Raw genomic sequence first — 24106 nt, 5'->3', positions numbered from 1 at the left:
AATGCTTCCGCCGCTGGCGGATTTTGGCATCGAAAAATCTGGTGCGTAAAAGAAAAACGCTGGAGACAAATCTTTCGATTCAGAGATTCAACCACCACCAAGGTTAAGATCGATGGCTTGAAATGTATTTTCTTATAATATCTCGATCCCCTTTTCCATCTCAAGTTCACCCACAGGACTTTCTGAGGCGTGCGTAAAAGACGCGTCCTAAATCTGATCTAAAACTCTCACCGCTCCTGACCTCGCGGCCGCTGCGCGTCTGCGATGAGGGGGAAAATGATGTCACGCGAAGCCACAAGGGGACCTGGGATTCACCAAATATCTTCCAGTTGAGCAGGAGTCCTGCCAAGTAAGGAGCAACCTCCTCCTCCTCCTCCTCCTCTCTTCCTCTTCCTCCGTCGCTGACAGTTCCAAGTAGCAAATCGACGGAGTAGATTTGAACAAATTATCTCCTTTTCCGCGCTCCTTCCTGGACGATAACGATCGACGAGGTCTCGGCTCTCCACACGCCGTTATCGAGCGAACGTGGCCGCCCTCGTTGGAGTCAATACGCGAGGAGGGGAAGCGGGACTGGCGATTGGGAGGGGGGGGGGGTTCGCCGGCGGATGCTGCGCTCTCCTCCGGGCCGGTGAGGACGACCCCCGGCTTCCCTCCAGCGTCCTCTCGTTGCTGTCGCTGCGGCGCGGTTGATGCGGGGCTGATGGACGGTCTTCTCCGCCGCCCAGCGGGGATCCTCGCCTCCCCCATGGCTTCCGGGAGCCGGCCCGCGGGCTCCGACACGCTCACCTCCGGCGGCAGCAGCAGCAGCAAGACTCTCGCTTTCTCCATCGACCGGATTATGGCCAGGACGCCCGAGCCCAAGTCGATGCCGCTCCCCAGCAGGTTCCAGTCCCCTCCCGTGGGAAAGCCCGAAGTCTGCGCGTCCTCGCTGCATTGCATGATCCCGCTGGTGCCGCTCGGGTACGAGTCGGGCCACCGTCTCGGCATCACCGGGCTGGATTCGGGCCACTTCGACGCGTCTTCTCTCGCCGCCCCTGCAGACTTGCTGGGCTTTGGTTTAAACTACAAAAGCCAACGGGAGGACTCCGCTGTGAGCCAAAACGCCGGTCAGTACAAACTGTTCAGACCGCGGGTGGTGAACCAGTCCTCCTTCCCCACCGTGGGGACCGTGTGCTACCTGAACTGCAGCGGGGACAGCGGCGCGTGTCCCGCACCTGCCGGCCTGGTCAACCTGCACCCGATGGCCTCCTACCTGCTCACCGCCCGGCACAAAGCGTTCATGGCGGAGAAAAGCAAGCCGGGCGTGCAGCAAGCCGCGGATCGGTACCCGGGGTCCGGCGCGCAGGCTTTCAAGGAGCTGTCACAGAGCCAGATCCAGCATTACATGAAGGAGCGGGACCAGATCCTCACCGACAAGATCTTCAAGGGCTCTGCGGCGGCGGCGGCGGCGACGGCGGCCCGGCTCAACGGCTCGTGTCCCGGAACCAAACCCAAAGTTTTCACCTGCGAGGTTTGCGGCAAGGTGAGACTCCCGATTTCACGTCCAGACGCAGACCGACTCTTTAGTTAGTGAATTCAACAAAACGAATCCTGGGGCTTTCTTTAGTCATTTTTTTCCATGGGTAGAGTTTGTCTGAATTATGGAGAAAAACTTCAATTATTAATGATTTAAAAAAAAAACTGTTCTGGGGGAAAGGTGATCTTCATTAGGGTAAATGAATTTTTTTTAAATAATAACACTTTGATTCTGACATATAAACCTTGTAATAAGTCTGATATAGAGAAATATATTTCTATATTATTTAGCATTATTTAGTTTGCCGACTTTAAATGGTAACAAAGGAAGATGCTTGATTTTAATTCTGCCTTTAATACAGATTTTAGCTGCTCTTGGTTCTAATGTGGAAGGGTAGCTTTTCCTTTGCTTTATATTTAGTTAAGGACACTTTATTTTTTAGCCCGCGTCCAGTTTGATTCCCCTTACTGCCACAGAAAGCCTTTTTGAGCGTCACTGACGCCCTTAAACTGGATGCGCTCTATCTCATTATCAACGAAATCAGCCGCGACACAAATGCTATAATCAGTGCAGTTAAAATGCTAAATCAAGATTGATGAATGATTATAATAAAACGCAAATTATTCTTCTGGGTGCTTTTTGTAAATTCGTGAAGGTTACGGCCTCTCATTAGCGCGTTAAAAGCGACCCATTAAACGGCCCCTGAATGATTACATCTAATTAGACCAAATCTGATCATTAACAGGTACTTGATTTCTTTTTTTTGCTATAATGGTAAAGACCAAGAGGTTAAATCAGGAAAAGATTACATTTGTAAAAGTACTTAGTTCTTCAATTTTATATATAATGTTACACATTAATCAAATTTACCTTTTTTTAAAATCTAAAAAAATAAACGTCCATTATTATTACTGTTGTTATTATTATTATTATTATTATTATTATGATTTCTTTCAGGTGTTTAACGCGCACTACAACCTGACCCGCCATATGCCTGTTCACACCGGCGCGCGGCCGTTCTTGTGTAAAGTTTGCGGGAAAGGATTCCGACAGGCGAGCACACTGTGCCGGCACAAGATCATCCACACTCAGGTAGGACCCGCGCGTAAAACAGAGATCAGCGATCCAGTTCAAAACTGGGATGAGTTCATTGGCCGGGGATGACGTCATTAGTTGTTTTTAATTAATAAGCTTCACTTTTTACTGTTCATCATTTTAACATCATTTAAAAAATGTAATATTCATATTGGCAAGTATATTTATATTATTATATTATATTAAAACTCTAATAAAAAAGAAAAAACCCATCAGGGAGTTTTTTCTGCCGATAAGTTGCTATCATTTAAATCCTATATTAATCACTTTGAGATCGATAGCAAGTCTTTTTGAGACCTTTCCTTTGCTAAATGGAGTTTAATCTGCCTAATTAACGATTACTGCTGCAGCAGGTCGTTCCAGTGGAAATTAGTCTTAAATGTTTTGCATGTGACTTTATTATCTAAATGTAATCATTTAAGATGAATTCCTTTAAGAAGAATATCTCTTGATTAAAACGAGCCATTACGGAAAAACAAATACCTAACTTTAGATCTGTAATTGAATTTGTAATGAAAGGCATGGATTTAAATTTTTTCCTGATTTGAAGCACGCGTCGGCCCACGGTTCAGTCTGTTCGTTGTGTTTGAGCTCCTCCTGTGGAACTCCGTGGACTCTCCAAAACACCAGATCACTCCCACAACATTCCCAGAAGATGTGTCCACTGACAATGTGTGAAACCTGAAGTAATTATTAGAATATTGTAACGAAAGAATGAAAAACAAAAACATATAGAACAGCTTTTACGCCACTGCTCATCTCCTGCTGCCGGACTGTCCGCAACACATCCTTCAATGTTCCTGTCGGATGGATGTTATATGTATTTTTTTTTCTGATTATTTCTTCAGGAAAAACCGCACAAATGTAATCAGTGCGGGAAAGCCTTTAACCGCAGCTCTACCCTCAACACGCACACGCGCATCCACGCGGGATACAAACCGTTCATTTGCGAGTTTTGTGGGAAAGGATTTCATCAGAAAGGTGAGGAAAACAGAAGCGGATATATATTTATTTTTTTGTATTTCATCCTTCAATATATATATCTTTTTTCATGCTAATCAATTAAATTAAAAGTCATATAATTAACATAATTGTTGGTGCTTGTTGGATGTTGCTGCTGGACCCGAACCTAATTTTAATTCCCTGTCAGATGATGTCTGCGTCCCTCCTAAACAGCAACAACATAAAAACAATCATTTAACAGTCGTAAAAATCACAGCCAAATTCTAAATAGCAGATTCTGTCGGGTTTTTTTCTTTGCTCCTGCTTGTGTTTTATACTTTCGGCATCATTTTGCAGGACTCCTGATATTTTCCTTCATGGGGACAGAAGATGAGTCACAAGATGATTAATAGTAATAATAATAATACTACTAATAATAATAACAATAATAAAATATTTCTCCACAGATTTTAATTGCGAAATCTAAGCAAGGAAGCATTAATTCCCGTTTTAAGCAATCAGCAGCCGAACCCGCCGGTTGTATCGTCTGACGTCTCTCCTCTGACTTTGCGCTGCAGGAAACTACAAGAACCACAAGCTGACGCACAGCGGCGAGAAGCAGTTCAAGTGTTCGATCTGCAGCAAGGCGTTCCATCAGGTGTACAACCTCACCTTCCACATGCACACGCACAACGACAAGAAGCCCTTCACCTGCCCCACCTGCGGCAAGGGCTTCTGCAGGAACTTTGACCTGAAGAAACACATCAGGAAGCTGCACGACCACCCCGTCAGCCCGCAGTCCCCCCCGCAGCCCTGAACTGTGACTCATTCAAAAAAGTATATAAAAAAGAAAACAAGAAATGCGGCATGCCCGCTGGCCTCCCATGTCAGGTGTGAAACACAACGGAAGTTTCAGATTAATCAAACCCTGTAGATTTGTTTCTGAATGACCCCGCCGTTTGAAATGACCAGTTCCTGTGCCAAATTAGTTTTTCCATTACATTCAACAATTTCCTTTTTTGTTACATTTAAAATTACTTTTTTAAGACACATTTATTTAATATTGATTCTTTTAAAATGGAAAAAAAAAAATCCCGGTCGCACTGAGATGTCATGACTTTTAGCCCATTTTTCATTTTAAGGTAAAAAAAAAAAGGAGGGGGGGCAGCACCCCTTTAGGACCCCCCCCCCACATCATCTAAAATGGATTTTATAACCTGATACAAACTTTGCCTGAATCAGATTAATTTTTACAGCAACACACTTTTACATCTGCCCATGTATTTGATCACATTTAAACAAACTCTAATCTGAATTTGTTAAAGTTTGGAGCCTTTTAGAGTTTAGTGAATATTTTGGTCCTTGGAAAAATTCCTATGAATGCGAGAGCCAGAAGAGACCCAAGAAACATGACTCCTACCACTGATTTTGACCCTGCACCAAGCCATCAGGACACGCCCTGACCCCTCCAGGCCCTGCAGTGACCCCTCACAGCCGGTATATGATCTGGTGAGGCCTGAGCTCCGACCTCCTGGACTGAATGCTAATGTTGGACTGAGGACACTTCACAGAGGACAAGCTGAACTTGAACCGCCCTCTCCTCTGACTCTTATATATTATAATGGCGGCTAATTATTTTAGCATTAATCATCAGTGATTAGTCATTTTTTTTATTTTTCAGTTGCATCTCAGGCTGTGAGATTGATCAAATGAGACCAGAGATGCTACAGAGGTGAAGCGACACCAATCAACTCCTGTCTGACCAGGATTTATGTCGAGTCTGATAATTATCAATGCCAAGAAATCCATGAAAAGACAAAATCAGCAGTGAATTTAGTCTTCTAGCAAGAATTGTGTGTTTACAAAAAGCCAATGTATCTCCCTCCTCTGTGCCATAGAGCTCTACAGTTACACTGGGCGTATTAAAAACCACAGGTTTTCCAAAATATTGTTAAAAAAAAGGCTCGGATTTGTAATTTTGAACAAAGTTTTAAAAATATAATTATGGATCTCCGGACACGTGACAACAGGTGGTCAAACGTGCTGATTCAAAAGTGCTGGGCTTGTAGAGCTTTACAATTTGCTAACCCAAACCCACCAATATCCAGTATTTCTTTATATTGAGGTACTTTTAACTCATGGACTTCCTGTGAGATTTTTTTTTGGGGGGGAAAACATTGTATATTGCAAACAATTTTCCAGCCAATACAGTAATTCATTCTATAAACATTAATCAATGTGAAGAGATGCATTTCTTACTTGACCCACTGGGCTTACCATAGTGTTGTATATAAGAGGTGGCCAGACACTCCCACCAGATGCCCACTTGTGATGCTGTTGGTGAAAACAGAAATTCTGATGTGTCCTAGACATGTACTGCCTCAGCGATGGTTTAAAACGTTCACTATTTGTGAAAGAAACTGGAAAAAAAGCACGCATTGACGGCTCTGTCTTCACGGCTTCACCTCCACATCGCTGGCCAAGACCGACAGAAAAAGACAAGCAGCGGCTTTTCCTCATCAGCCTGTTTTTATTTTGATTTCAGTCTCAGGATTATTGTAAAAAGAAGTGTTCTATGATATTTATTTTAAATTGTGCCACTATTTTAAAGAGTTTCATGTGACAGTGAAGATTAGATTATGTTGGACCTCTCTGCTTCGTAAGGGGGGGGGGGGATAATAAAATAAAGGCAACTGTGATTACTCCAAAACATTTTCAGGTATTCTAGCATACATTTTGATTACAGTCCTCGGTTCAGTACCGTCAAGTAATATTTTTGTCTCCTGCGTACTACAACACACCTTCTGGACTCTTTTTCCCATCATGCCATTCGTGTCCCTCCCTCTTAAAGTGACACTCCCATGTTACAGCACAGGCACAATTCCAGATGTAAAAATAATTCTAGAATCTGGATCCAGATCCGGATCAATGCCATTCTCTGGGAGGACCGAGCAACGGACAGAACCTTGCTTCTGTAAAAATTTCAAGTCGATTGGGTTACTAGTTTTTGAGTTATGCGCGCGGACAGACAAACAAACAGACCCAATTGCAATACCCTCGCCTCCCCTTCAGCGAGCGTAAATATAATCTGTCAATTAACAGATTGAAACAGACAGATGACAAGTTTGATTAAAATAAATGAATTTTTATTGAACATTATCGAATGAAGCTTTGAAGTGTGTGTCTAACAGCTTTTGGTTTGTTGGCCTAAATCCAACTTCTGGAATTATGAAAGTTTTAACTTTGGTAGCTCGGAGATATGATCACAGCTAAATCCAAAAGGTATTTCTACATTTACTTTTTTAACTTTGAACCACATCAACATCCTGTGGCATCCTGGGAACTGTGCAAACCCTTCTGAATCAACAAGGTTCTCCTCACACGTCCGTTCCTATGTCCGCAGCTGCACGAAACCTCACCCGCCTCGAAAATAACTAAAAACTCCCCCCGCCTTCTCAAATAGTTCCAGACGTGGGTGAGAATGGGAGTCGAGATAATGATAATCACGTTTTCTTGGCACCGACGCGCCACGGAAATTGGCTCAAAACAGCATGGAACCGGAAATACGTTTTATCTTCAGATTAAAAGCCGAAGTTGTACCTGTTGAACAAGCGTCACTATAGCGTTATATGGAAAAGTCTGTCGCTTTAGTGGATACAAAAGCAGTCTTTAATTACTGCACGCTTTTTTTTGTTAAGGTAAATGGTAAGTGGTTATGTTTTTCCATGTACAGTTCAATAAACAAATTATTAACTTCTACTCATATTTCTGCACAACATAGTAGGAAGGAAAAATACAATTGTTCAAATCCCATTTAAACGACTTCTTAAATATAGATTGCTGGTAATATTTTTCTTTTTAAAGAAAATATAAATTGTACAACTGAAGCTTACAATACACTGCTGGCAGTGGCGCAGTCCAATAATGTAACGATGAGAGCCTATTCATATATAGTTGTTTTACATTTTTACTGGAGGAACAGGGATTGTCTTTCCACATTGTTAATGAATTGTAATTATGTGTTGCCCACAAAAACTATCCCGGCCCTTAATGTACGGTGGCCCTGAAGTGCAAAACACAACAACAAATCGTAGCGCACACAATAAAGAAGGAATCGCGCAAACAAGAAAAAAACACGCGCACAAATAAGAAATCACGCAAACAAGAAAAAACACACACACAAATAATAAATCACGCAAACAAGAATAGAAAACACACAAACAAGAAATGAAATCACGCAAACAAAAAATGAAATCACGCAAACAAGAAATGAAATCACGCAAACAAGAAATGAAATCACGCAAACAAGAATAGAAATCACGCAAACAAGAAATGAAATCACGCAAACAAGAAATGAAATCACGCAAACAAGAATACAAAACACGCAAACAAGAATCGAAATCACGCAAACAAGAAATGAAATCACGCAAACAAGAAATGAAATCACGCAAACAAGAATAGAAATCACGCAAACAAGAAATGAAATCACGCAAACAAGAAAACTCCAAACCGGAAATGCTAAATATCGGACATGCAGAGGTCCGGATGCTGATTGCTGAGAAAGTTCATTTGTAATTATGGCTGCCACCGAAGACATTATCAGTAATAATTTTGATGCGGGACACACTTATGATGCAATAGTTGACATGCGGTTGGTTCATTGTCCAGAATCCCTTGAAGTCTCTTGCCGCAACCACTGCAATAGTTCGGCCGTTCTTCTTCGGGTAACTTTTTACCACAATGACGGCAAAACATATTTTCGTATCTCACGCTGTTCTCTTACCTACTACTCAATTGCTACTAATTGCTGCTCAATTACGGGAAACCTGTAGCGAAAGTCAGAATGATTGACAGTGCTTCTGTCCAATCAGCAACCAGACCCCTCATGTCCGATATTTAGCATTTCCGGTTTGGACTTGTCCGATATTTAGCATTTCCGGTTTGGAGCTTTCTTGTTTGCGTGATTTCATTTCTTGTTTGCGTGATTTCGATTCTTGTTTGTGTGTTTTGTATTCTTGTTTGCGTGATTTCGATTCTTGTTTGTGTGTTTTGTATTCTTGTTTGCGTGATTTCGATTCTTGTTTGTGTGTTTTGTATTCTTGTTTGCGTGATTTCGATTCTTGTTTGTGTGTTTTGTATTCTTGTTTGCGCGATTTCGATTCTTGTTTGTGTGTTTTGTATTCTTGTTTGCGCGATTCCTTATTTGTGTGTGTGTTTTTTTCTTGTTTGCGCGATTCCTTCTTTATTGTGTGCAATACGATTTGTTGTTGTGATTTGCACTTCAGGGCCACCGTAATACAACACTAAAAATGGATTCATTCACACATTTCCGAGAACGATTCATGAATGGGGGCAAAGCGGAAATCCAGTCGGCACAGCGACAACAAACCCGCAACAAGTCGATACATTTTGTTACATTTTGTCGCGGCACATCCGAACGACATCCGGTATCGGTCACGTGGTTTCTGTTAAAGCGATACGCACCAATCCGGGGCTTCACGCTTGTGCACTCGACACGGTGCTGACGCGCCAGTGTCAACGTTCTGTACTCGTCGCCGGAGTTTGTCGTCAGGACCCGATGTGGTGAACCAAACACCGATCAGAACGGTGAGTTCTAATGCTCCGTGACGTGTTTGCTCATCGATCAGGATACACTTTCGTTAACACGTCTGAACGATGTCGTTTCGGTGTGATTCCGGAACCGAGCCTGTCAGGGCAAGTGTTGGGCTAAAAAGCCCACTCAGATCTGAGTTACACTACGTTTGAATTCGGTCCCTGTAGGTTTTGGGGTTTGTATTATTAGCTAGCTATCAGTGCAACAGCACTGCCGCGGGCCCACGGGCTACGTGATACCAAACATCCATTTAGTAGTTCAGAGATTTGTTTAAATAACACAAACAGATGCCTAAGCTTGATCGGAGCAGCCGCATCGTGAGACCCTCAAGGACGTTCAGGGCTAAATGCTAGAGAGGCCTCTAGTTTAACAGCTAGTTAACCTTGGCGTGCGTCACTCACTTTACATGTAACTGCTACCAGCACCTGCGTGTGTGTTACCTGAATGTCACCTTGCAGCTTTGTTTAATGGCGAGTTGTGTCTCTCTTTAGGTCGACCCCCTGTCAGCAGCTCTCTCCCAGCAGCAAACTCAACCTGCTCTCTGATTGCTCTCATTCATTACTTGGCTTCTCTCAGCCTGCACCTTCAGACTGTTACAAAGATACATGGTAGAAAGCCTGTGGCTTTGTGTGTAGGGGGGGGTGAGGGGTGAGGGGTGGGGGGGCTGAAGTCATGTTCAGACTCCTCAGTCATCACGGTAAGAGGGCGAGGAACTGTCTAGGAGGCCAGCGGCGCCATGAGCACCACAGGGCCGTCATGGCCATCCGGCGGGAGGACGTCAACCCCTGGGAGCGGAGGGCACCTCTGGCCCCGCGCCACGTCAAAGAGCTCACCAACGCCGGGGTCAAGGTCCTGGTCCAGCCATCCAACCGCAGAGCCATCCATGAGAAGGTGAGGCGCTGACAACCTTCTGATGTCTTCCCCCTTTTTATAGATGCGTGCCGAAAACAGCACGGCTGCGTCTGAACTCCGGCCCGGCCTTTCGTTTTCACGTCTTCTTTATCCGCCTTGAGGCTGGCGGGAGTTGCTGGAGCCTCGCCCAGCTTTTCTACGGACACCCCGGAAGCATCGGCAGCGCATCGCGGGGCTCAACGTCATTTTAGAGCGAACTTTCGCTTGTCGGAGAAGCCATCTTGCTCTCGGCTGTCAAACCGATTTAAATGTCTTGGGTTGCATCAGCTGGGCTGCTCTGTTCCGTGGTGCATTCAGGGCTGCTTGTAAATGTAAAAACCCAGATTTATCCTGCGTTACTTTGCAGATCAAAGTTTAATTCCGATTCCTAATCTTCCGTCGGCTCATTCTTGTGTTCAGTACTACATGAGGGCGGGGGCCATCATTCAGGAGGATGTTTCAGAGGCGTCCCTGATAATCGGCGTAAAGCGGCTGCCGGAAGAGAAGGTGATTCCAAAGAAGACGTACGCCTTTTTCTCCCACACCATCAAAGCGCAGGAGGCCAACATGGGGATTCTGGATGACCTGCTGACCAAGGTGAGAGTTCAGCCTGCTGTAAGTGTAGCGATTTGGGACTGAGGAAAGTAACAGACAATTCCTGGCGATGACCTCATCTTTCGTCTTATGACCCTTTCGTTACACGCCACTCTCGACTCCGGCACACTCGGGTTAGTACCGATCCCAGTATCGGGAGTACTTTAAATACAACTGAATTAAAGAACGGGTGGAAGTGGCGGTCAGCTGATCAGCTCACGCATCCGGTGAAACAAACACGCGGCACTCTGGAGCCGACGGCGCAGGATTTGGTGTTTCTTTCTTCTTGTTTTCAGATTCTTTGTCTGTCCTTTAACGAAAATCCACTACAAATAACAATGAAATAAATTTTGTCTTTTCAGGAGGTGCGTCTGATCGACTATGAGAAGATGGTCGACGCCAACGGCTTCCGAATCGTTGCGTTTGGTCAGTGGGCCGGCGTAGCGGGTAAGAAAACCTGTTTTTTTTTTTTTCCCCACACACTTAATATCAAGTGTTGATCAAAGTTGAATCTGTTTCTTAATCTGTTAAGTCAAACTTGTGTCAATGTCTCATCTTGCTGTGATCAAGGTTTTGCTGTTTGCACAATAAAATTTGGTCTGCAGTACTCGCTGCCCGAAAACAAAAACCGTCGCAGTTTATTTAGTTTCCACTGATGCGGGTCCGAGAGATGGACACCGTGTGCAGCAAGCCGTCACTCTAAATTAGAGCTGTAAAATGTTTGCAAAGAAAGAAATAAAACCACCACAGATGTCCAGTTAAATCATTCAAGAAATGCTTAATGAATCTAAGATGTTGGGGAATAAAAGGATGCTAAATTTTGCATTTCTCGCGAGGTAAAAGCAAAAACAATGTCTAGTATTTAATCACTAATTATTTTGTAGGTATGATAAACATTTTGCACGGACTGGGGTTGCGCTTCCTGGCTCTCGGGCACCACACTCCCTTCATGGTAAGAGAACAAAACCAAGCTCCCTTTGCCTCCCGTGATTCCGATCTCATCGCGTCGCGTCCCTCTCTCTCGCTCGCAGCACATCGGGATGGCTCATAACTACAGGAACGTCAGCCAGGCCATCCAGGCGGTGAGGGATTGTGGGTACGAGGTTTCCATGGGGCTGATGCCCAAGTCTATCGGCCCGGTGACGTTTTGCTTCACCGGTACCGGAAACGTGTCTAAGGTACAGCACGGAGCTACGCCCATCTCACACAAAAAAGAACTCGGGACATTTCCCATTCATCCTCCTCCTCTTCTTTTGTCCGGCAGGGAGCCCAAGACATCCTGAACGAACTTCCTGTAGAATATGTTGAACCGCATGAGTTGAAGGACGTTTCTGAATCGGGAGGTACGAGATTCCTCCCCTTACTGCGGTCGGGTCACTCTGGTGTTACTGTGACGTTATGCGTGATCTGTTCACTATCAAAGTTAGCATGCTGTCGTCTGATGGCTCATCGCATGGGTGCGTGTGTGCAAAAGGAGGATCCACGTCATATCACTGCAGCTTTGATCCCTCCTGTCAACCAATCAGAAAACACCAACGGATACTGAGCGACACATAAAACGCTAGCGAGCATTATCAGCTAAACTTGGCAGCGCTCCAATCTGTGAATATGCTTTCATGCTAGGAGAGTTTGCGTGCTAGCATATTTACTCCAGTGGATGAGGTCACCATTTCAGCAAGTAATTACCATGGTAATATGCGGTTATCAGGTTACCATGGTTACAGTTGACATTCTGGCGAACACTAAAGACCTCAGGTCAGGTTAGCTTAATCGGTAACAGTTTGTTTAAACGGGGCAGGTGAAGATTCTGTGATTGGAAACAACGGATGTCACGAACGTGTTTGGGCGTGATGTCGACCGGCCGCGGTGCTGTGGTTCCGTCTGCAATCGTTTACGCACGCCTGTCGTTCTTCTCTTAAGATATGAACAAGGTTTACGCCACCGTGCTGAGCCGACATCACCACCTCGTGAGGAAGAGTGACGGCATTTACGACCCCATTGAATACGAGAACCACCCGGAACGCTACACCTCACACTTCAGGACTAGCGTGAGTGTGCCTCGCCACCGCCGCCGCTGCCTGGACTAACCGGTTAGACGGCACAAACTCCCAGCTGCTCCCTTTAGCCAATCAGAGGCCTAGTAATGCATTTCAGCTATTGTCCGCCAAGCTGTTTGTTTTGTTGCTGTTTTTAAAAATGCGTGCCAAGATCTGAATCGTCAAAGCAACAATCACCTTGACTACAGGTGGCGCCCTATACGAGCTGTTTGATCAATGGCATCTACTGGGACCCCCTCACCCCGCGGCTCCTCAGACGACTGGATGCCCAGAAGCTGATAAGACCAGTCAAAGTGTCGCGCGCAGCCACGGAGGGGTCGCCGGCGCTGCCTCACAGGTCAGGCTAACGTCTTAGACTCTGATCGCCTACCGAATCATGTCCTCCATGTCTTCACTTTCGCCGTCTGCAGCTTCACAGATGGCTGTCGGACTCTGCGCCCGACACCAAGCATGAAATAAAGCGTCAAAGGGGTCATTGTTTGCAGAGCACTCTGACCTCCCGCCTGTTCTCTGCTCGCAGACTGCTGGCCATCTGTGACATATCTGCAGACACCGGGGGCTCTATAGAGTTCATGACCGAGTGCACCACCATAGATAAGCCTTTCTGTATATATGATGCTGACCAGCACATCGATCACGACAGGTACGGCGCTCATTTCTGTTTGGCTCAGCGTTTCTTCTCCGACCTGTGAACTGGTTTTTGTTTTTACAGGTTCACCATTTATTTTGTAAAATTGCAGGATGTTTGGCTTCTCATATCACAGAAACGAATTCTTTATTAGTTGCATGCCGGACTCTTTTCATACGTTTTACAGTATATTAGATATTTAACGAATGTTGAACACTTTGCCTCATTTCATTTTAGCTGCATTTGACACACAAATGCATCAGAGTGGATTATTTGTTCTGGGCAAACTAGCTTGTACGGTAAATTAAATGCAATGAGGGTTTGTGCTAAAGCTCTCATCTATGAAAAATGAAAGAATGCAAAACATAAATGGAGAATAATTTTTTTTTAGATGTGAAAATGATCCGGTTAAAGCAGATCATGCGGTTACAATTTGTGCACTCAAGTGAAAATACACCACATGTACAGGTCAGCGCACAAAATGCAGAGGGGATGCCCCCTTTAGCGTTGCTGCGTCGGGCTTGTATCTACAGAGGAATGGTTACTGTCCGGGACGGCGAGAATCCTTCATCTGCATCATCTGAAGTACCCAAGTCCTGCAGAGCGGGGAGTGTAGATCGGATCTGGTGCATCACTTTCTGTGGTGTTCTGCAGAGTGGGGCTCATTTCTCCAAAGCATTTTAAGACTAAGATTATCCAATCCCATTCTAAATCTATGGAGCAAAAAAAAGAAAATGCTCTTCTTCCTGTGTTTGTGTAGTAGAACTACGAGGAGAATAGTTTTTCTAAACTCATTTATTGCATCCAAAGGTTTAACAAACGGCGGTTTAAGATGAGTTTTGGTTTTATGATTTGCCTCAACTGTCCATTGTTTGAGTGAGGGAGGGATGGAGCGTGAGACTGACGGAAGGATCGATGCAGCGATGCAGTCGTTGCCTCGGTCTGTCGTGGCGAAGAAGGCGGAGCTCTCGATTTTCCGGTCACTCCAACAGAATATTTCTGAACATATATCCATCTCTATTTGTTTAATGTATTGTTGATGATTAACATGGACCCCGTAGACAAGCACTTGTGTTGCCATGGTAATAGCAATGTTCTTGTCGTAGTGTGGAGGGAAACGGGATCCTCATGTGCTCCATTGACAACCTTCCTGCTCAGCTTCCCATTGAAGCCACCGAGTACTTTGGAGATCGGCTCTTCCCTTACATCTGGGAGATGGTAAGAGGGTTTAGGGGGTTTGAGGTGAGAGCGGCTGATGTCGTTCTGTGCGCTTTCCTTTTTCTGACTGTGGTTGAGTTTGCTAATGGGAGAGCGCTGCGACGGGTGTCTCGGGGCAAACTGAGACAAAGACAAACAGAAAGCCACACCTCATGTGGCTGGCGGCGTGCACGCGAGTAAATGTAATGCTCTGCCATCATCAGCTTCCTTCTGATGCGACCAGACCGCTGGAGGAAGAGGAGTTCAGCCCGCAAGTGAGAGACGTAAGTCATTTTTTCATCCTGAAGTTCCATAACTAGTGAAAACGTTCTGTCAACACGCACAAGAATTTAGAAAGTGCTGACATTTGTGTTCTTTTCAAAACGAAGCACACATAAGATATGTCATTTCTTTACACTTCCAGCTGTGAACCCTTTGACATCTGGCGGATTGTATAAATGCTTGATAATTCTTTTACATTTAAAGTCTCCCCTTTTAATAATGTAATTGTTTTTAAAGGCCGTCATCACCTCAAATGGAGTTCTGACCCCCAAATTTGAGTACATTGAAAAACTTCGAGAACGAAGGTAAGACTTTTTTCTGTTCCAAATAAATGTTCTGCAGAATGTTTAGCATATTTCTGTGTGTTTCGGGATCACTCTGTAGTTAAATGCATTTCTTATTTCTTATCCTGTGAATTTCCGAGTTAATGCAACCGATCCAAAATACATACTCCAACATGTTAAACCTCTCACCTGCGCTAACTTTGTAACACTTTCTTAAAGTTAGTAGAGACTAATTTAAAGTGAATATTTCTATGCCTTTTAGTTGCCAGCTGCTGTTTCCTCTTGTTTGGTGTGGAGGAGTCCTGCTCGCTCATATCTAGGCCACCTTTAAGACGCGATGAGTTTTCCCATCTAATTGTATCATTTTTCCAGACAAGCCATGCCGCCATATCTTAATCCTTTTGATTGAGTTTGGCTCCTTAAGATGGAAACTCGGGGAGAAATCCTCCTGAGGGAACGTCTCTTTTCTTTTTTTTTTTTTTTTAATTAAAGGAGGAGGTGCTCAGCGGTGGGCAGACTGGCTGCTGGTCGGACCTGCAGTCGGTCTCACTGCGCCTCCTGCCCAATTAGGCCAAAGCTAAAGCGAGTCCAAGTGGCTGCGGGGTATTAACTCCACAGGTCACTTGGTTTGACGCCTCAATTATGGTGGTAATATTGTTTGGATGATCTTTAATGCAAATCAGCGCCTTGGGGTTAAATGTTTGGGGCCGAGATCAGCAGCAGAAGCTCCGGCAGCTTCTGAACTTACTCTGACATTTCATTTCATTCACCAGTTTGTTCATATAATTTTTAAATGTAGGTCAAAGTCTTGTTCCTGTTGTACAATCCTAATCTGTGATTTATTTGTACTAACGATATGTAGAACAGTGAGTCTGTAAATTACTGCACTCATTCTTAAGACGTTTTAATTTTCCACGAAATGACGGTCATTATTATTTTTATTACTTTGAAGATAATTCATTTTAAATCTTGTAAATATTAACTCTCAATCTGTTCATGTTAAATAGTAGATCAACCAAAAATCACTATTGTTGGTTCACTTTTGACTTTATGTGACCTAAATTAAATAAAATGTTAAGCAAAAATCCTAATATTTAGCATGCATGAAGCCGCATGGGATTTTCACATGTGCATAAATGAACACATGTTTTTGGGACTTTTAATTTGTAAAAACATGAATATCATGGTTTTTTTAATGAATACACGGTTGTTTGATTTCATTGAATTCCTTATTGTATTTATTTATTCTTTGGATGACCTCCTTCCTCCCACCCCTGCCTACCGTCCTCTTCCTCTCCTCTGGGTTCACGTCACACTGATGCACTTTTTATATCATCATTTAATCAGAAGAATCGGCGCCACGGTTATTTACAGAAAACGCACAGTGAGCACATTTTTTGGCAAAGACCTGTATGTATAAAGTTTAAATTCAACAACAAGCAGCACTTAAAAAAACTTGTCGTTGTTTCATTATTTATTTCTTTAAAGGAACTTGAATTAAATAAGCTAGAAAGACGTGCATTCGCACACCTTTTATCCGGATCCACTCCAATTCGGAATGAGCTCCTCATTGCCACATGCCAAACGTTCCCAACCGCACAGGAAAATTCATGCAGTGGCTTTTGTGTAATCAGGCTAATGGAGACACGGAGTTGATAAAGAACACTTCAGTGTTAAAATGAGTAAATGTTCTAAGTTTAAACAAGTTAATAAACAAACTGATGGTATTTCACAGATCTTCTATACATTTTCTCTGCTTTTCTACTGAAAAGGTTATTTGTCAAATGACGATGGGTCAGATCTCATCTTGTCCAGAACTGAACACGATGTGTCTTCCAGGGAGAAGGCGCAGATCATGAAGAAGTCTGGGATGAAGCGGGTCCTGCTGCTGGGAGCGGGTTATGTCTCTCAACCCGTCGTGGAGTATTTGACTCGCGATGAGAAGACGCAGGTCACTATTGGTGAGCACGTTTTACAAACTTCTAGTCCTGAAAACATACAACCAATATTTCAGAGCTACTTTACACAGTCGCCAATGTCGGTCTTTCCGTTACCGAAGAATGTTGCTCTAATAATTCTAAAGTTCAGGACCCCCGTTCATCTGCGGATTCTCCTCTCGGTTCAGGTTCGGTCCCTCTGAGGCAAGCGGGAGACCTCGCAGCCAAATATCCCAACACCATCGCCATCATGGTGGACGTCACCAGCCAGGAGGGGCACCTGGACTCACTGATCGAAGACCACGACCTGGTCATCAGGTACGGTGTTAAACGTGGGCGAGTAAAGGTCTAACGATGGGAACCAGGCCATCATGGGAGGGTTTTCTTGTTTATTTTTGGAACGCATCCGGATGCTCATGTCTGCTAACGTCCTCTGCTGCTCCCCAGCATGCTGCCGCCTCCGCTGCACCCTCTCATCGCCAAGGTCTGCATCAAGAAAAAAGTGAACATGTTGACGGCCAGCTACCTGAGTCCCGCCATGAGGGAGCTGCACAGCAGGTGACTGCCGAGCACTCTGCAGCGCTTCCATTGGCGGCATCAGTTTATGACATCACAAGCTTTTTAATGGGCTCATTTCTCCTCAGTTACCAGCAGTTAACCCTCCGAAGGAAGGGAAGGGATTTATCTAGATTGGAAAGGGTTAGGGGTCATTTTTAAGAACTTTAATGAAACAGAAAACATTTCTTGGAAACAGTTTATTATGCAAAGCGACGTTTTCATGAATCTTAAAACGCATTTACGGGATCTTCAGTTGAAATGGAAAACATATCAAACGTCGGCGTTATGATCCAATCAAAAAGGAATCAGTTTCATCTACAGTCACAATTATAATGCACATGGATGAATAACGGAAAATAAACGGCGCACAAGAATGCGTCGCACTCACAACTGTTTTGTTTTGTGTGCGTTAGTGCGGAGGAGGCCGGTGTCACCATCGTGAATGAAATGGGACTGGACCCGGGTATTGATCACATGCTGGCCATGGAGTGCATCGACCAGGCCAAAGCTGATGGCTGCACCGTGAGTCAGGACACACACACAGAGTGGGTGTTTGTTTGTGTGCCAGCGACGATGATTGAACACTCACAGCCGTATCGATCCATCAATCGGACTCAGTCCTCGTGTTCTCAGGGTTGTGTCTTCTTGCTGATGTGGCGTTTTTTTTGGAGGGCTGGGCATTCTAAGTCTGGCTCTCTGGTGGCAGATTGCTATAAAAAATAACGCCTCTTCAGGGCCCAGGCGTTTAATATAAAGTGCTCAAATCAATCGAACGGGGTTATTGTCAGACCACTTTTAATCAATCGCATCAATAAATGAGCTCCTGCTTTGTCCATGATGTAGGTGGAGTCCTACGTCTCCTTCTGCGGGGGTCTTCCTGCTCCCGAGTGTTCAGACAATCCCCTTCGCTACAAGTTCAGCTGGTTCCCGTACGGCGTCCTTCTGAACACCGTCAACCCGGCCGTCTTTCTCAAAGACGACAAGGTACGGTGGCCTCCAGTGATTGATGGTCATGCTTTTCGGTTTTATCTGCCCTTGACTGAAACCGGTTGCTTGTGCTTGTGTGTTCAGGTGGTGAACATCCCGGCCGGGGGGGCCCTGATGGACTCTGCAGAACCCATGGATTTCTTCCCAGGGTTCAACCTGGAAGGATTTCCCAACCGTGACAGCACCATTTACACGGAATGTCACAACATCCAGGCGGCACGCACAGTGCTGAGGGGGACGCTGCGCTTCAAGGTGCGCACACACACACACATATTTATATATATACACATTTTTTTGTTTTAGATGCTTCTCCAAGGCTGAGAATTTGAAGGAAACACCTGCATAGTGTTTCTGCTATCTGCAAATGGAGACGCTTTGATCTAAATAAAACTCACAATTTTAGAGTCCCTCTGTGTCGGCAGGAAAATACCGGTTCTTCCCACAAACCCGATTTGAATGTCTCGGTAACCCCAGGCCGTTTTTTTAAACACTGTCAACATTTGCTGGAAGCTGCACAGATGTAAAGAGATATAAATGTATAGGAATAGACGAAGCATTCAGGAAGAGAATGTGGAACCACAGCATAAACAGAGTATTTACCGAGTGTCTCGTCCCGCAGGGCTTCTCCAAGGCAATGAGCAGCTTCATCAAACTGGGTCTGATCAACAAGGACGCCTGTCCCGTCCTGCACCACACCTCGCCTCCTGTTTCCTGGGTAAAAACCGCCACTGAAGGAGTGGGAAACAGGTTTCCTCAGGGCTTCTTTCTCCTGTTGTCTCTCATTTGTTTTGGCTCTTTTTCCATCGAGCATGTTTTCCACTTGAAGCGACTGTGGGAATTGGGTTTGCTGCCTGTCAACATCGAGACTGGAGCGAGCCGAGGTTTTCCAACAGCCGCCGCCATTTAGCCGCAGATAATTGCGGCCATTATTGATCTCTCTGTGATGAAAGAGCCGGCGCTGCACGTTTGGAATAATGTCCATCTGGAGTCAACTCTTAATGTGTTATCTTCAATACCTCCTCCTCGTCTTTCTGAAAACATTCACAATGCTTTTTTTTTTTTTTTAATTAAATATAAATATGGGAACTGATACAAAGAGAAATGTTTGTACGGCCTGGAGCCTCTTTAACGTTTGATTCCGCTGCCGCTGAACTGTCTGATCTCCATGCATGACTTTGAGAGTCGAGATGAAGTCCAGCTCAGGAGCTTCAGGAGAGTTGAAATGTGAGATTGAATGTGATCAGACCTGCGGAGACAAACTGGGGTGTGTTCTCTCCACAGAAAGAGCTCCTCTGTATGCAGATGGGATTGTCCTCCTCCATCCCCCAGAGTGCCTTTGAAGAAGCCATATACGAACGCACTTCAAAGGACGACTCCTTCATCGACGGCCTGAGATGGTGAGTCACACGAGCGCTCCCCGGATAGCAGCCGGCGTCTCGCGGCAACGATGATGCGGTTTCCGAGACGCGGTGTCGAATGGAGACGAAACGAGCGACTGTCCTCTTCGATTGACGACAGTTGTCCTCAAATAGTTTTCTTTTAGTTTTGACTTATAAATGTTACTCGGATGTGTCCCGTCAATATCTAATGCTTAAGCTATAAGCCTACAGGGTTCAGGATCAAAGTTCTCTAGACTACTTCTCTCAATAGACACACGGAAGCTGATCAGCTGTTGGATTATGGATCATCCTGCCAGCAGTTCTCATTTTAAATAACTGACAGCAACACCTTCAATATTCCAATCTTGTTTTATTGAAAATAAACAAAACTTGTGCAACAGATTACACCGCAGACCTGGTTTGAGCCTCTTGCCAGCACAAGAGTAAAAGCAAAACACAAGGTTTGTGGTCGTTAATAAAATAACTATCAACAAAACAACCTGAACCACCAATAAGGTGTCCGGAGTTTTAGCTTTTCTTTTTTGTAGTTCAAAAAGGGGAGAACAATTCAAATGCAGCAGCTTTCTGGCTATTTTCAATGGAAAATTGTCAATCTAGAAATGACTTGTTACCAATTTACAGGACAGAAAGTCCTAAAAGTTAAACATTCTACAAAAAAAATGTGTAGCATTGTCACGCCGTGCAGCGCTGCTGAATGCTGCGTTTAAGTCTTCTTGTCAATCGGCAGCTCGCGCTCTGCTCGATCTTGTCCTCCAAAGACTTACGGTAAACCTTAATTAAAACACGGGCGCGGTGAGATCTGCATCCGGTTGTGGAGACGGGTCTGCATGCAAAAGATGAAATGCAGTTTCAACATAATAAAGACACGAGTCCGACGCGTACGCGCTGCTCTCTCTGTTTAGAAAAGCAATTACAAATGTGAATGAATATAGATCTTTGACCTTTTTAACATGTTTGAATGAAATGAGAAGAATTCAATGGATTGTGAAGGTCATTCCATTTGTAAGCAGTGTAGTATTTATTCTTCTGCCACGTTCAGTGCAAACTGGAGGTAGGACTAAATATCACATTGTGATCGGTGTATTTAAATTCAGCTCTACGAATAGACTGCTGCCCTGACCCTTCAAGAGAAGTTAATAGTGAGACGGAGGATGTTAATATACCAGAGAGGCTGCGCTGTGGATTTATACAACAGGCTTTTGACTGGCAGAAGAGAAATTGACCTTCGCTTTGCTTGATATTTGTTCCACGTGCTCCTTCGAGTTGAATCTGGTATCAAGTCAGAGCCCCAAAGTATTTAGAGTTCTCAGCAGTTTGAGTATGGTTCCGATGTAGCGTTCTACATCGGAACCATACTACAAGATGCTAAAGAATAGATCCTGCAAAGCAGAGGAGGCAGTGACATATAATAAAAAAATGATTCGGAGTAGCAGAGAAGGGGAAAACATTCAAAGTAGAGATGTTAATGCAAGCAAAGCCCGAAGGAAGCAAAAGTCGTCTGCTGCCCTTCAAAGTTAGCGGCTGTTCCTTTTTGAATGCTGGGCCGAGAACAAGGCCGCCGCTGCTCCTCTTCGACATACATGCTTTCTACGTCCCTCCCATAATGAGGATCCCTGAAGTGCACACTTTTCAATTTAAATCAACTTTTCCAAGAGTCTCTTCAGACCAAGGCTCCCGTGCTGCCATTGTTCCGCCGGCAGTGAAGGGAAGAGTGGCTTGTTGTCGTTCAAACATGAATACTTCTGACAGTCAAAGTGAACCGTTGGAAGCGTTCCCATCCGCCTTCCGTGTTTGCTCGAGAGTAAAGAGGCAACAGGCGCGCAGCTCCAATCGCTCGTTGTTCACTTATTCAAACGCGGCTGCTCACCACCTTCCGTTTAGTCAAGGATGCACGTGGGAAGGCGAGGCAGCGGCGAGGCAGCGGCGAGGCAGCGGCGGTCTCGCTGCACGCTTGTGATCTGCGTTTGTGAACGCTGCTCCACTGTGAGGTAAAACTTGTGTTTTGCTCTGTCCGTGTCGCGCAGGTATGGAATGCTGGGCGACGAGCCGGTGCCTCACGCCGACAGCGTCCTGGCTGCTCTGGCAAAACACCTGGAAACCAAACTCTCCTATAGTGAGGAGCCAATCCAGAGAACACCAGGGAATAGCGCTAGTACATGAAGTACTCATGTCTTGTCTCCCCTGTGGTCAGATAAAGGCGAGCGAGACATGGTCATGCTGAGAAACGATGTGGGGCTTCGCCATCCTACCGGCGAGCTGGAGACCAAACACATCACCCTGGTGGAGTACGGCGACCCCAGCGGCTTCTCCGCCATGGCCAGGAGTGTGGGATACCCAGCAGCCATTGCCGCTCGCATGCTCCTTAATGGTCAGTGACGTCAGTCGAGGTTATCGCTGCATTTACTGTACGTTTGTAAAGCTAATATGTGAGGGCCATTTAAACCTTTTTTATTTTAATTATCTCTATGCAGGCGAGATCAGTGCAAAGGGTCTGGTGCTTCCGATGAAGAAGGAGATCTACGGGCCGGTGCTGACCCTGCTGAAGGAGGAGGGATTTCACTTCATGTCCAGCAGCACCCTTCAGGAGTGAAGCCGACGCCGGCGGAGAGAGAATAGACCTCGGCCGTCGTTTAAAAACGACGTCGTCGCTCTAAATGCAGAAAGGCAGCTTGTGGTGATTAGCTTTATTTCCTCGACCCCTGATCGTAAACGTGAAGAGTTGTATGTTTGGTTTTGAACACTTCGTGCAAACTGTGAGAAATGTTTTATTGAATGACGTGTTTTTAAATTTGCCGGCCGGTGTGCAAAACTAAACCTGCTGTCTGTTTTCCCATCGTTTGAAATGACAGCCGTCTAAACACTGGTTTTTGCGTTAAGACATTCAATAAACGGGCGCACTCGAAATGTGAAAGACCGAGAAAGACGTCGATCACGCTTCGAGACGTTTGTCGCACCAGCAGACCAATGGTGCGTCGTCGCCCTCCATCCATCCACCCGGCCGCGCCTGCAGGATCGTGCTGGCTGCCATTGTGTCGCACGTCCTGCAGACTCACGAAGCTCAGCTGGCATTCACTTTCCACGTTTATGTTCCATTTCTTTCAACATTAATCTAGATGTTGGTTTGCTTAACATAAATAGGTGGCTTTTATTTGTGCTTGTTTTGTCTTTCATTTTTGAGAGGATTATAAAAGCTTGTTTTGACAGTACAACTTGGCTTTTAAGGATGTTCAGGCTGTCATGTTTTTTTATTCATTCACTTAAAGATGGATGATTTGATTATATTGTAGAGTTTATATATATTTTTTCCCACGTAGCTTTCATTAGTGTATCTTTTCAATGCATTTAGTTTCTGAAGCATTCTCACTGAACACTTAAAGCCGTTTAGTGCACACTACACTACAGCCTTCATAATAGTTTAATCAACTTTGAGAGACAAATTTCTTTGAAAGAAAAAGAAGAATTATTTGAGCTCCACAAAACGAATTCCATTAACTGCACCGTGTCAGGGTCGAGGAGCTACTGCAGATCTTCAAAGTAAAATCAAACTTGACTGCACAGCAACACAACTCAGCGTCTTTTACTAACTTTCTGAACACAAAGCGGTCACTCCTCACTCCGCCCTCCACGTGGCCTCGAGAATGGATAAATTCTGCTTTAGTTTTCTAGACAAATGTACAAATCTAGACTCGTTATTGATCGTTAGGCCATAGAGTAAACTATAAAGTTACATTTAGTAAGTTCTACTAACATTTTCTTCTGTAAACTATTGTTATATAATCAGAAATAGTTGCAGCCTATCACACTTATAGGCTGTGTAAGTACGATGTAGCAAGAGTCATGAAACTACGGCTCTACTGGATGTTGATCCGGAACAAACGGAGTAATTTAACGCATAATGCCACCAAAAACTTACTCTATGAAATAATAAACATTAATTCTTACCATGCTTGACAAGAACAGAGTCCATAGATTTCAGACGTGCTGATATTCAGTTGAGACTTGTGTCGTTACTGATGCCTGTACCGGTGCAGGGATGTTAACTCCACCGTTTTTTGACAAAAATGCATTGAAATCGAGTAAAAAAAAATCCTTCCCTTAATTATTTATTATCAGTCCTCTTGGTG

The 24106-nt window shown here is 44.6% G+C and overlaps 2 protein-coding genes across 2 annotated transcripts; both read left to right on the top strand.

The window, feature by feature from the left end:
* Positions 1-700: 700 nt before the first annotated feature.
* On the top strand, positions 701-4370 carry fezf1 (FEZ family zinc finger 1). The gene is made up of 4 exons (XM_068738921.1): positions 701-1522; positions 2474-2608; positions 3460-3592; positions 4132-4370. The coding sequence occupies exons 1-4, from the start codon at positions 701-703 to the stop codon at positions 4368-4370; spliced, it is 1329 nt and encodes a 442-aa protein (XP_068595022.1).
* A 5469-nt stretch (positions 4371-9839) lies between these two features.
* On the top strand, positions 9840-23979 carry aass (aminoadipate-semialdehyde synthase). The gene is made up of 23 exons (XM_068739237.1): positions 9840-10058; positions 10479-10655; positions 11015-11099; positions 11537-11604; positions 11684-11830; positions 11917-11995; positions 12573-12700; positions 12898-13046; positions 13230-13352; positions 14444-14555; positions 14759-14818; positions 15054-15121; positions 16940-17061; positions 17226-17355; positions 17485-17595; positions 18009-18117; positions 18439-18579; positions 18667-18834; positions 19202-19297; positions 19864-19979; positions 22007-22095; positions 22174-22350; positions 22454-23979. Exons 1-23 carry the CDS (start codon positions 9840-9842, stop codon positions 22570-22572), a joined length of 2793 nt encoding a protein of 930 aa, XP_068595338.1. The 3' UTR covers positions 22573-23979.
* Positions 23980-24106: the final 127 nt, after the last annotated feature.

The sequence above is a fragment of the Brachionichthys hirsutus genome, chromosome 5 (genome assembly GCF_040956055.1).
Source record: "Brachionichthys hirsutus isolate HB-005 chromosome 5, CSIRO-AGI_Bhir_v1, whole genome shotgun sequence".
Lineage (NCBI taxonomy): Eukaryota > Metazoa > Chordata > Actinopteri > Lophiiformes > Brachionichthyidae > Brachionichthys > Brachionichthys hirsutus.
This window is presented reverse-complemented; position numbering and strand designations above follow the sequence as displayed.

What these genes read in the sequence shown, in the direction of transcription:
- aass (XM_068739237.1), top strand. Translation starts at nt 9,840, where the DNA reads ATGTTCAGACTCCTCAGTCATCACGGTAAGAGGGCGAGGAACTGTCTA. An exon ending in GAAAAACTTCGAGAACGAAG is followed by an intron (nt 15,122 to 16,939) that starts GTAAGACTTTTT and finishes TGTGTCTTCCAG; the next exon opens with GGAGAAGGCGCAGATCATGA. An exon ending in GACCACGACCTGGTCATCAG is followed by an intron (nt 17,356 to 17,484) that starts GTACGGTGTTAA and finishes GCTGCTCCCCAG; the next exon opens with CATGCTGCCGCCTCCGCTGC.
- fezf1 (XM_068738921.1), top strand. Translation starts at nt 701, where the DNA reads ATGGACGGTCTTCTCCGCCGCCCAGCGGGGATCCTCGCCTCCCCCATG. An exon ending in CCTGCGAGGTTTGCGGCAAG is followed by an intron (nt 1,523 to 2,473) that starts GTGAGACTCCCG and finishes GATTTCTTTCAG; the next exon opens with GTGTTTAACGCGCACTACAA. An exon ending in GAAAGGATTTCATCAGAAAG is followed by an intron (nt 3,593 to 4,131) that starts GTGAGGAAAACA and finishes TTTGCGCTGCAG; the next exon opens with GAAACTACAAGAACCACAAG.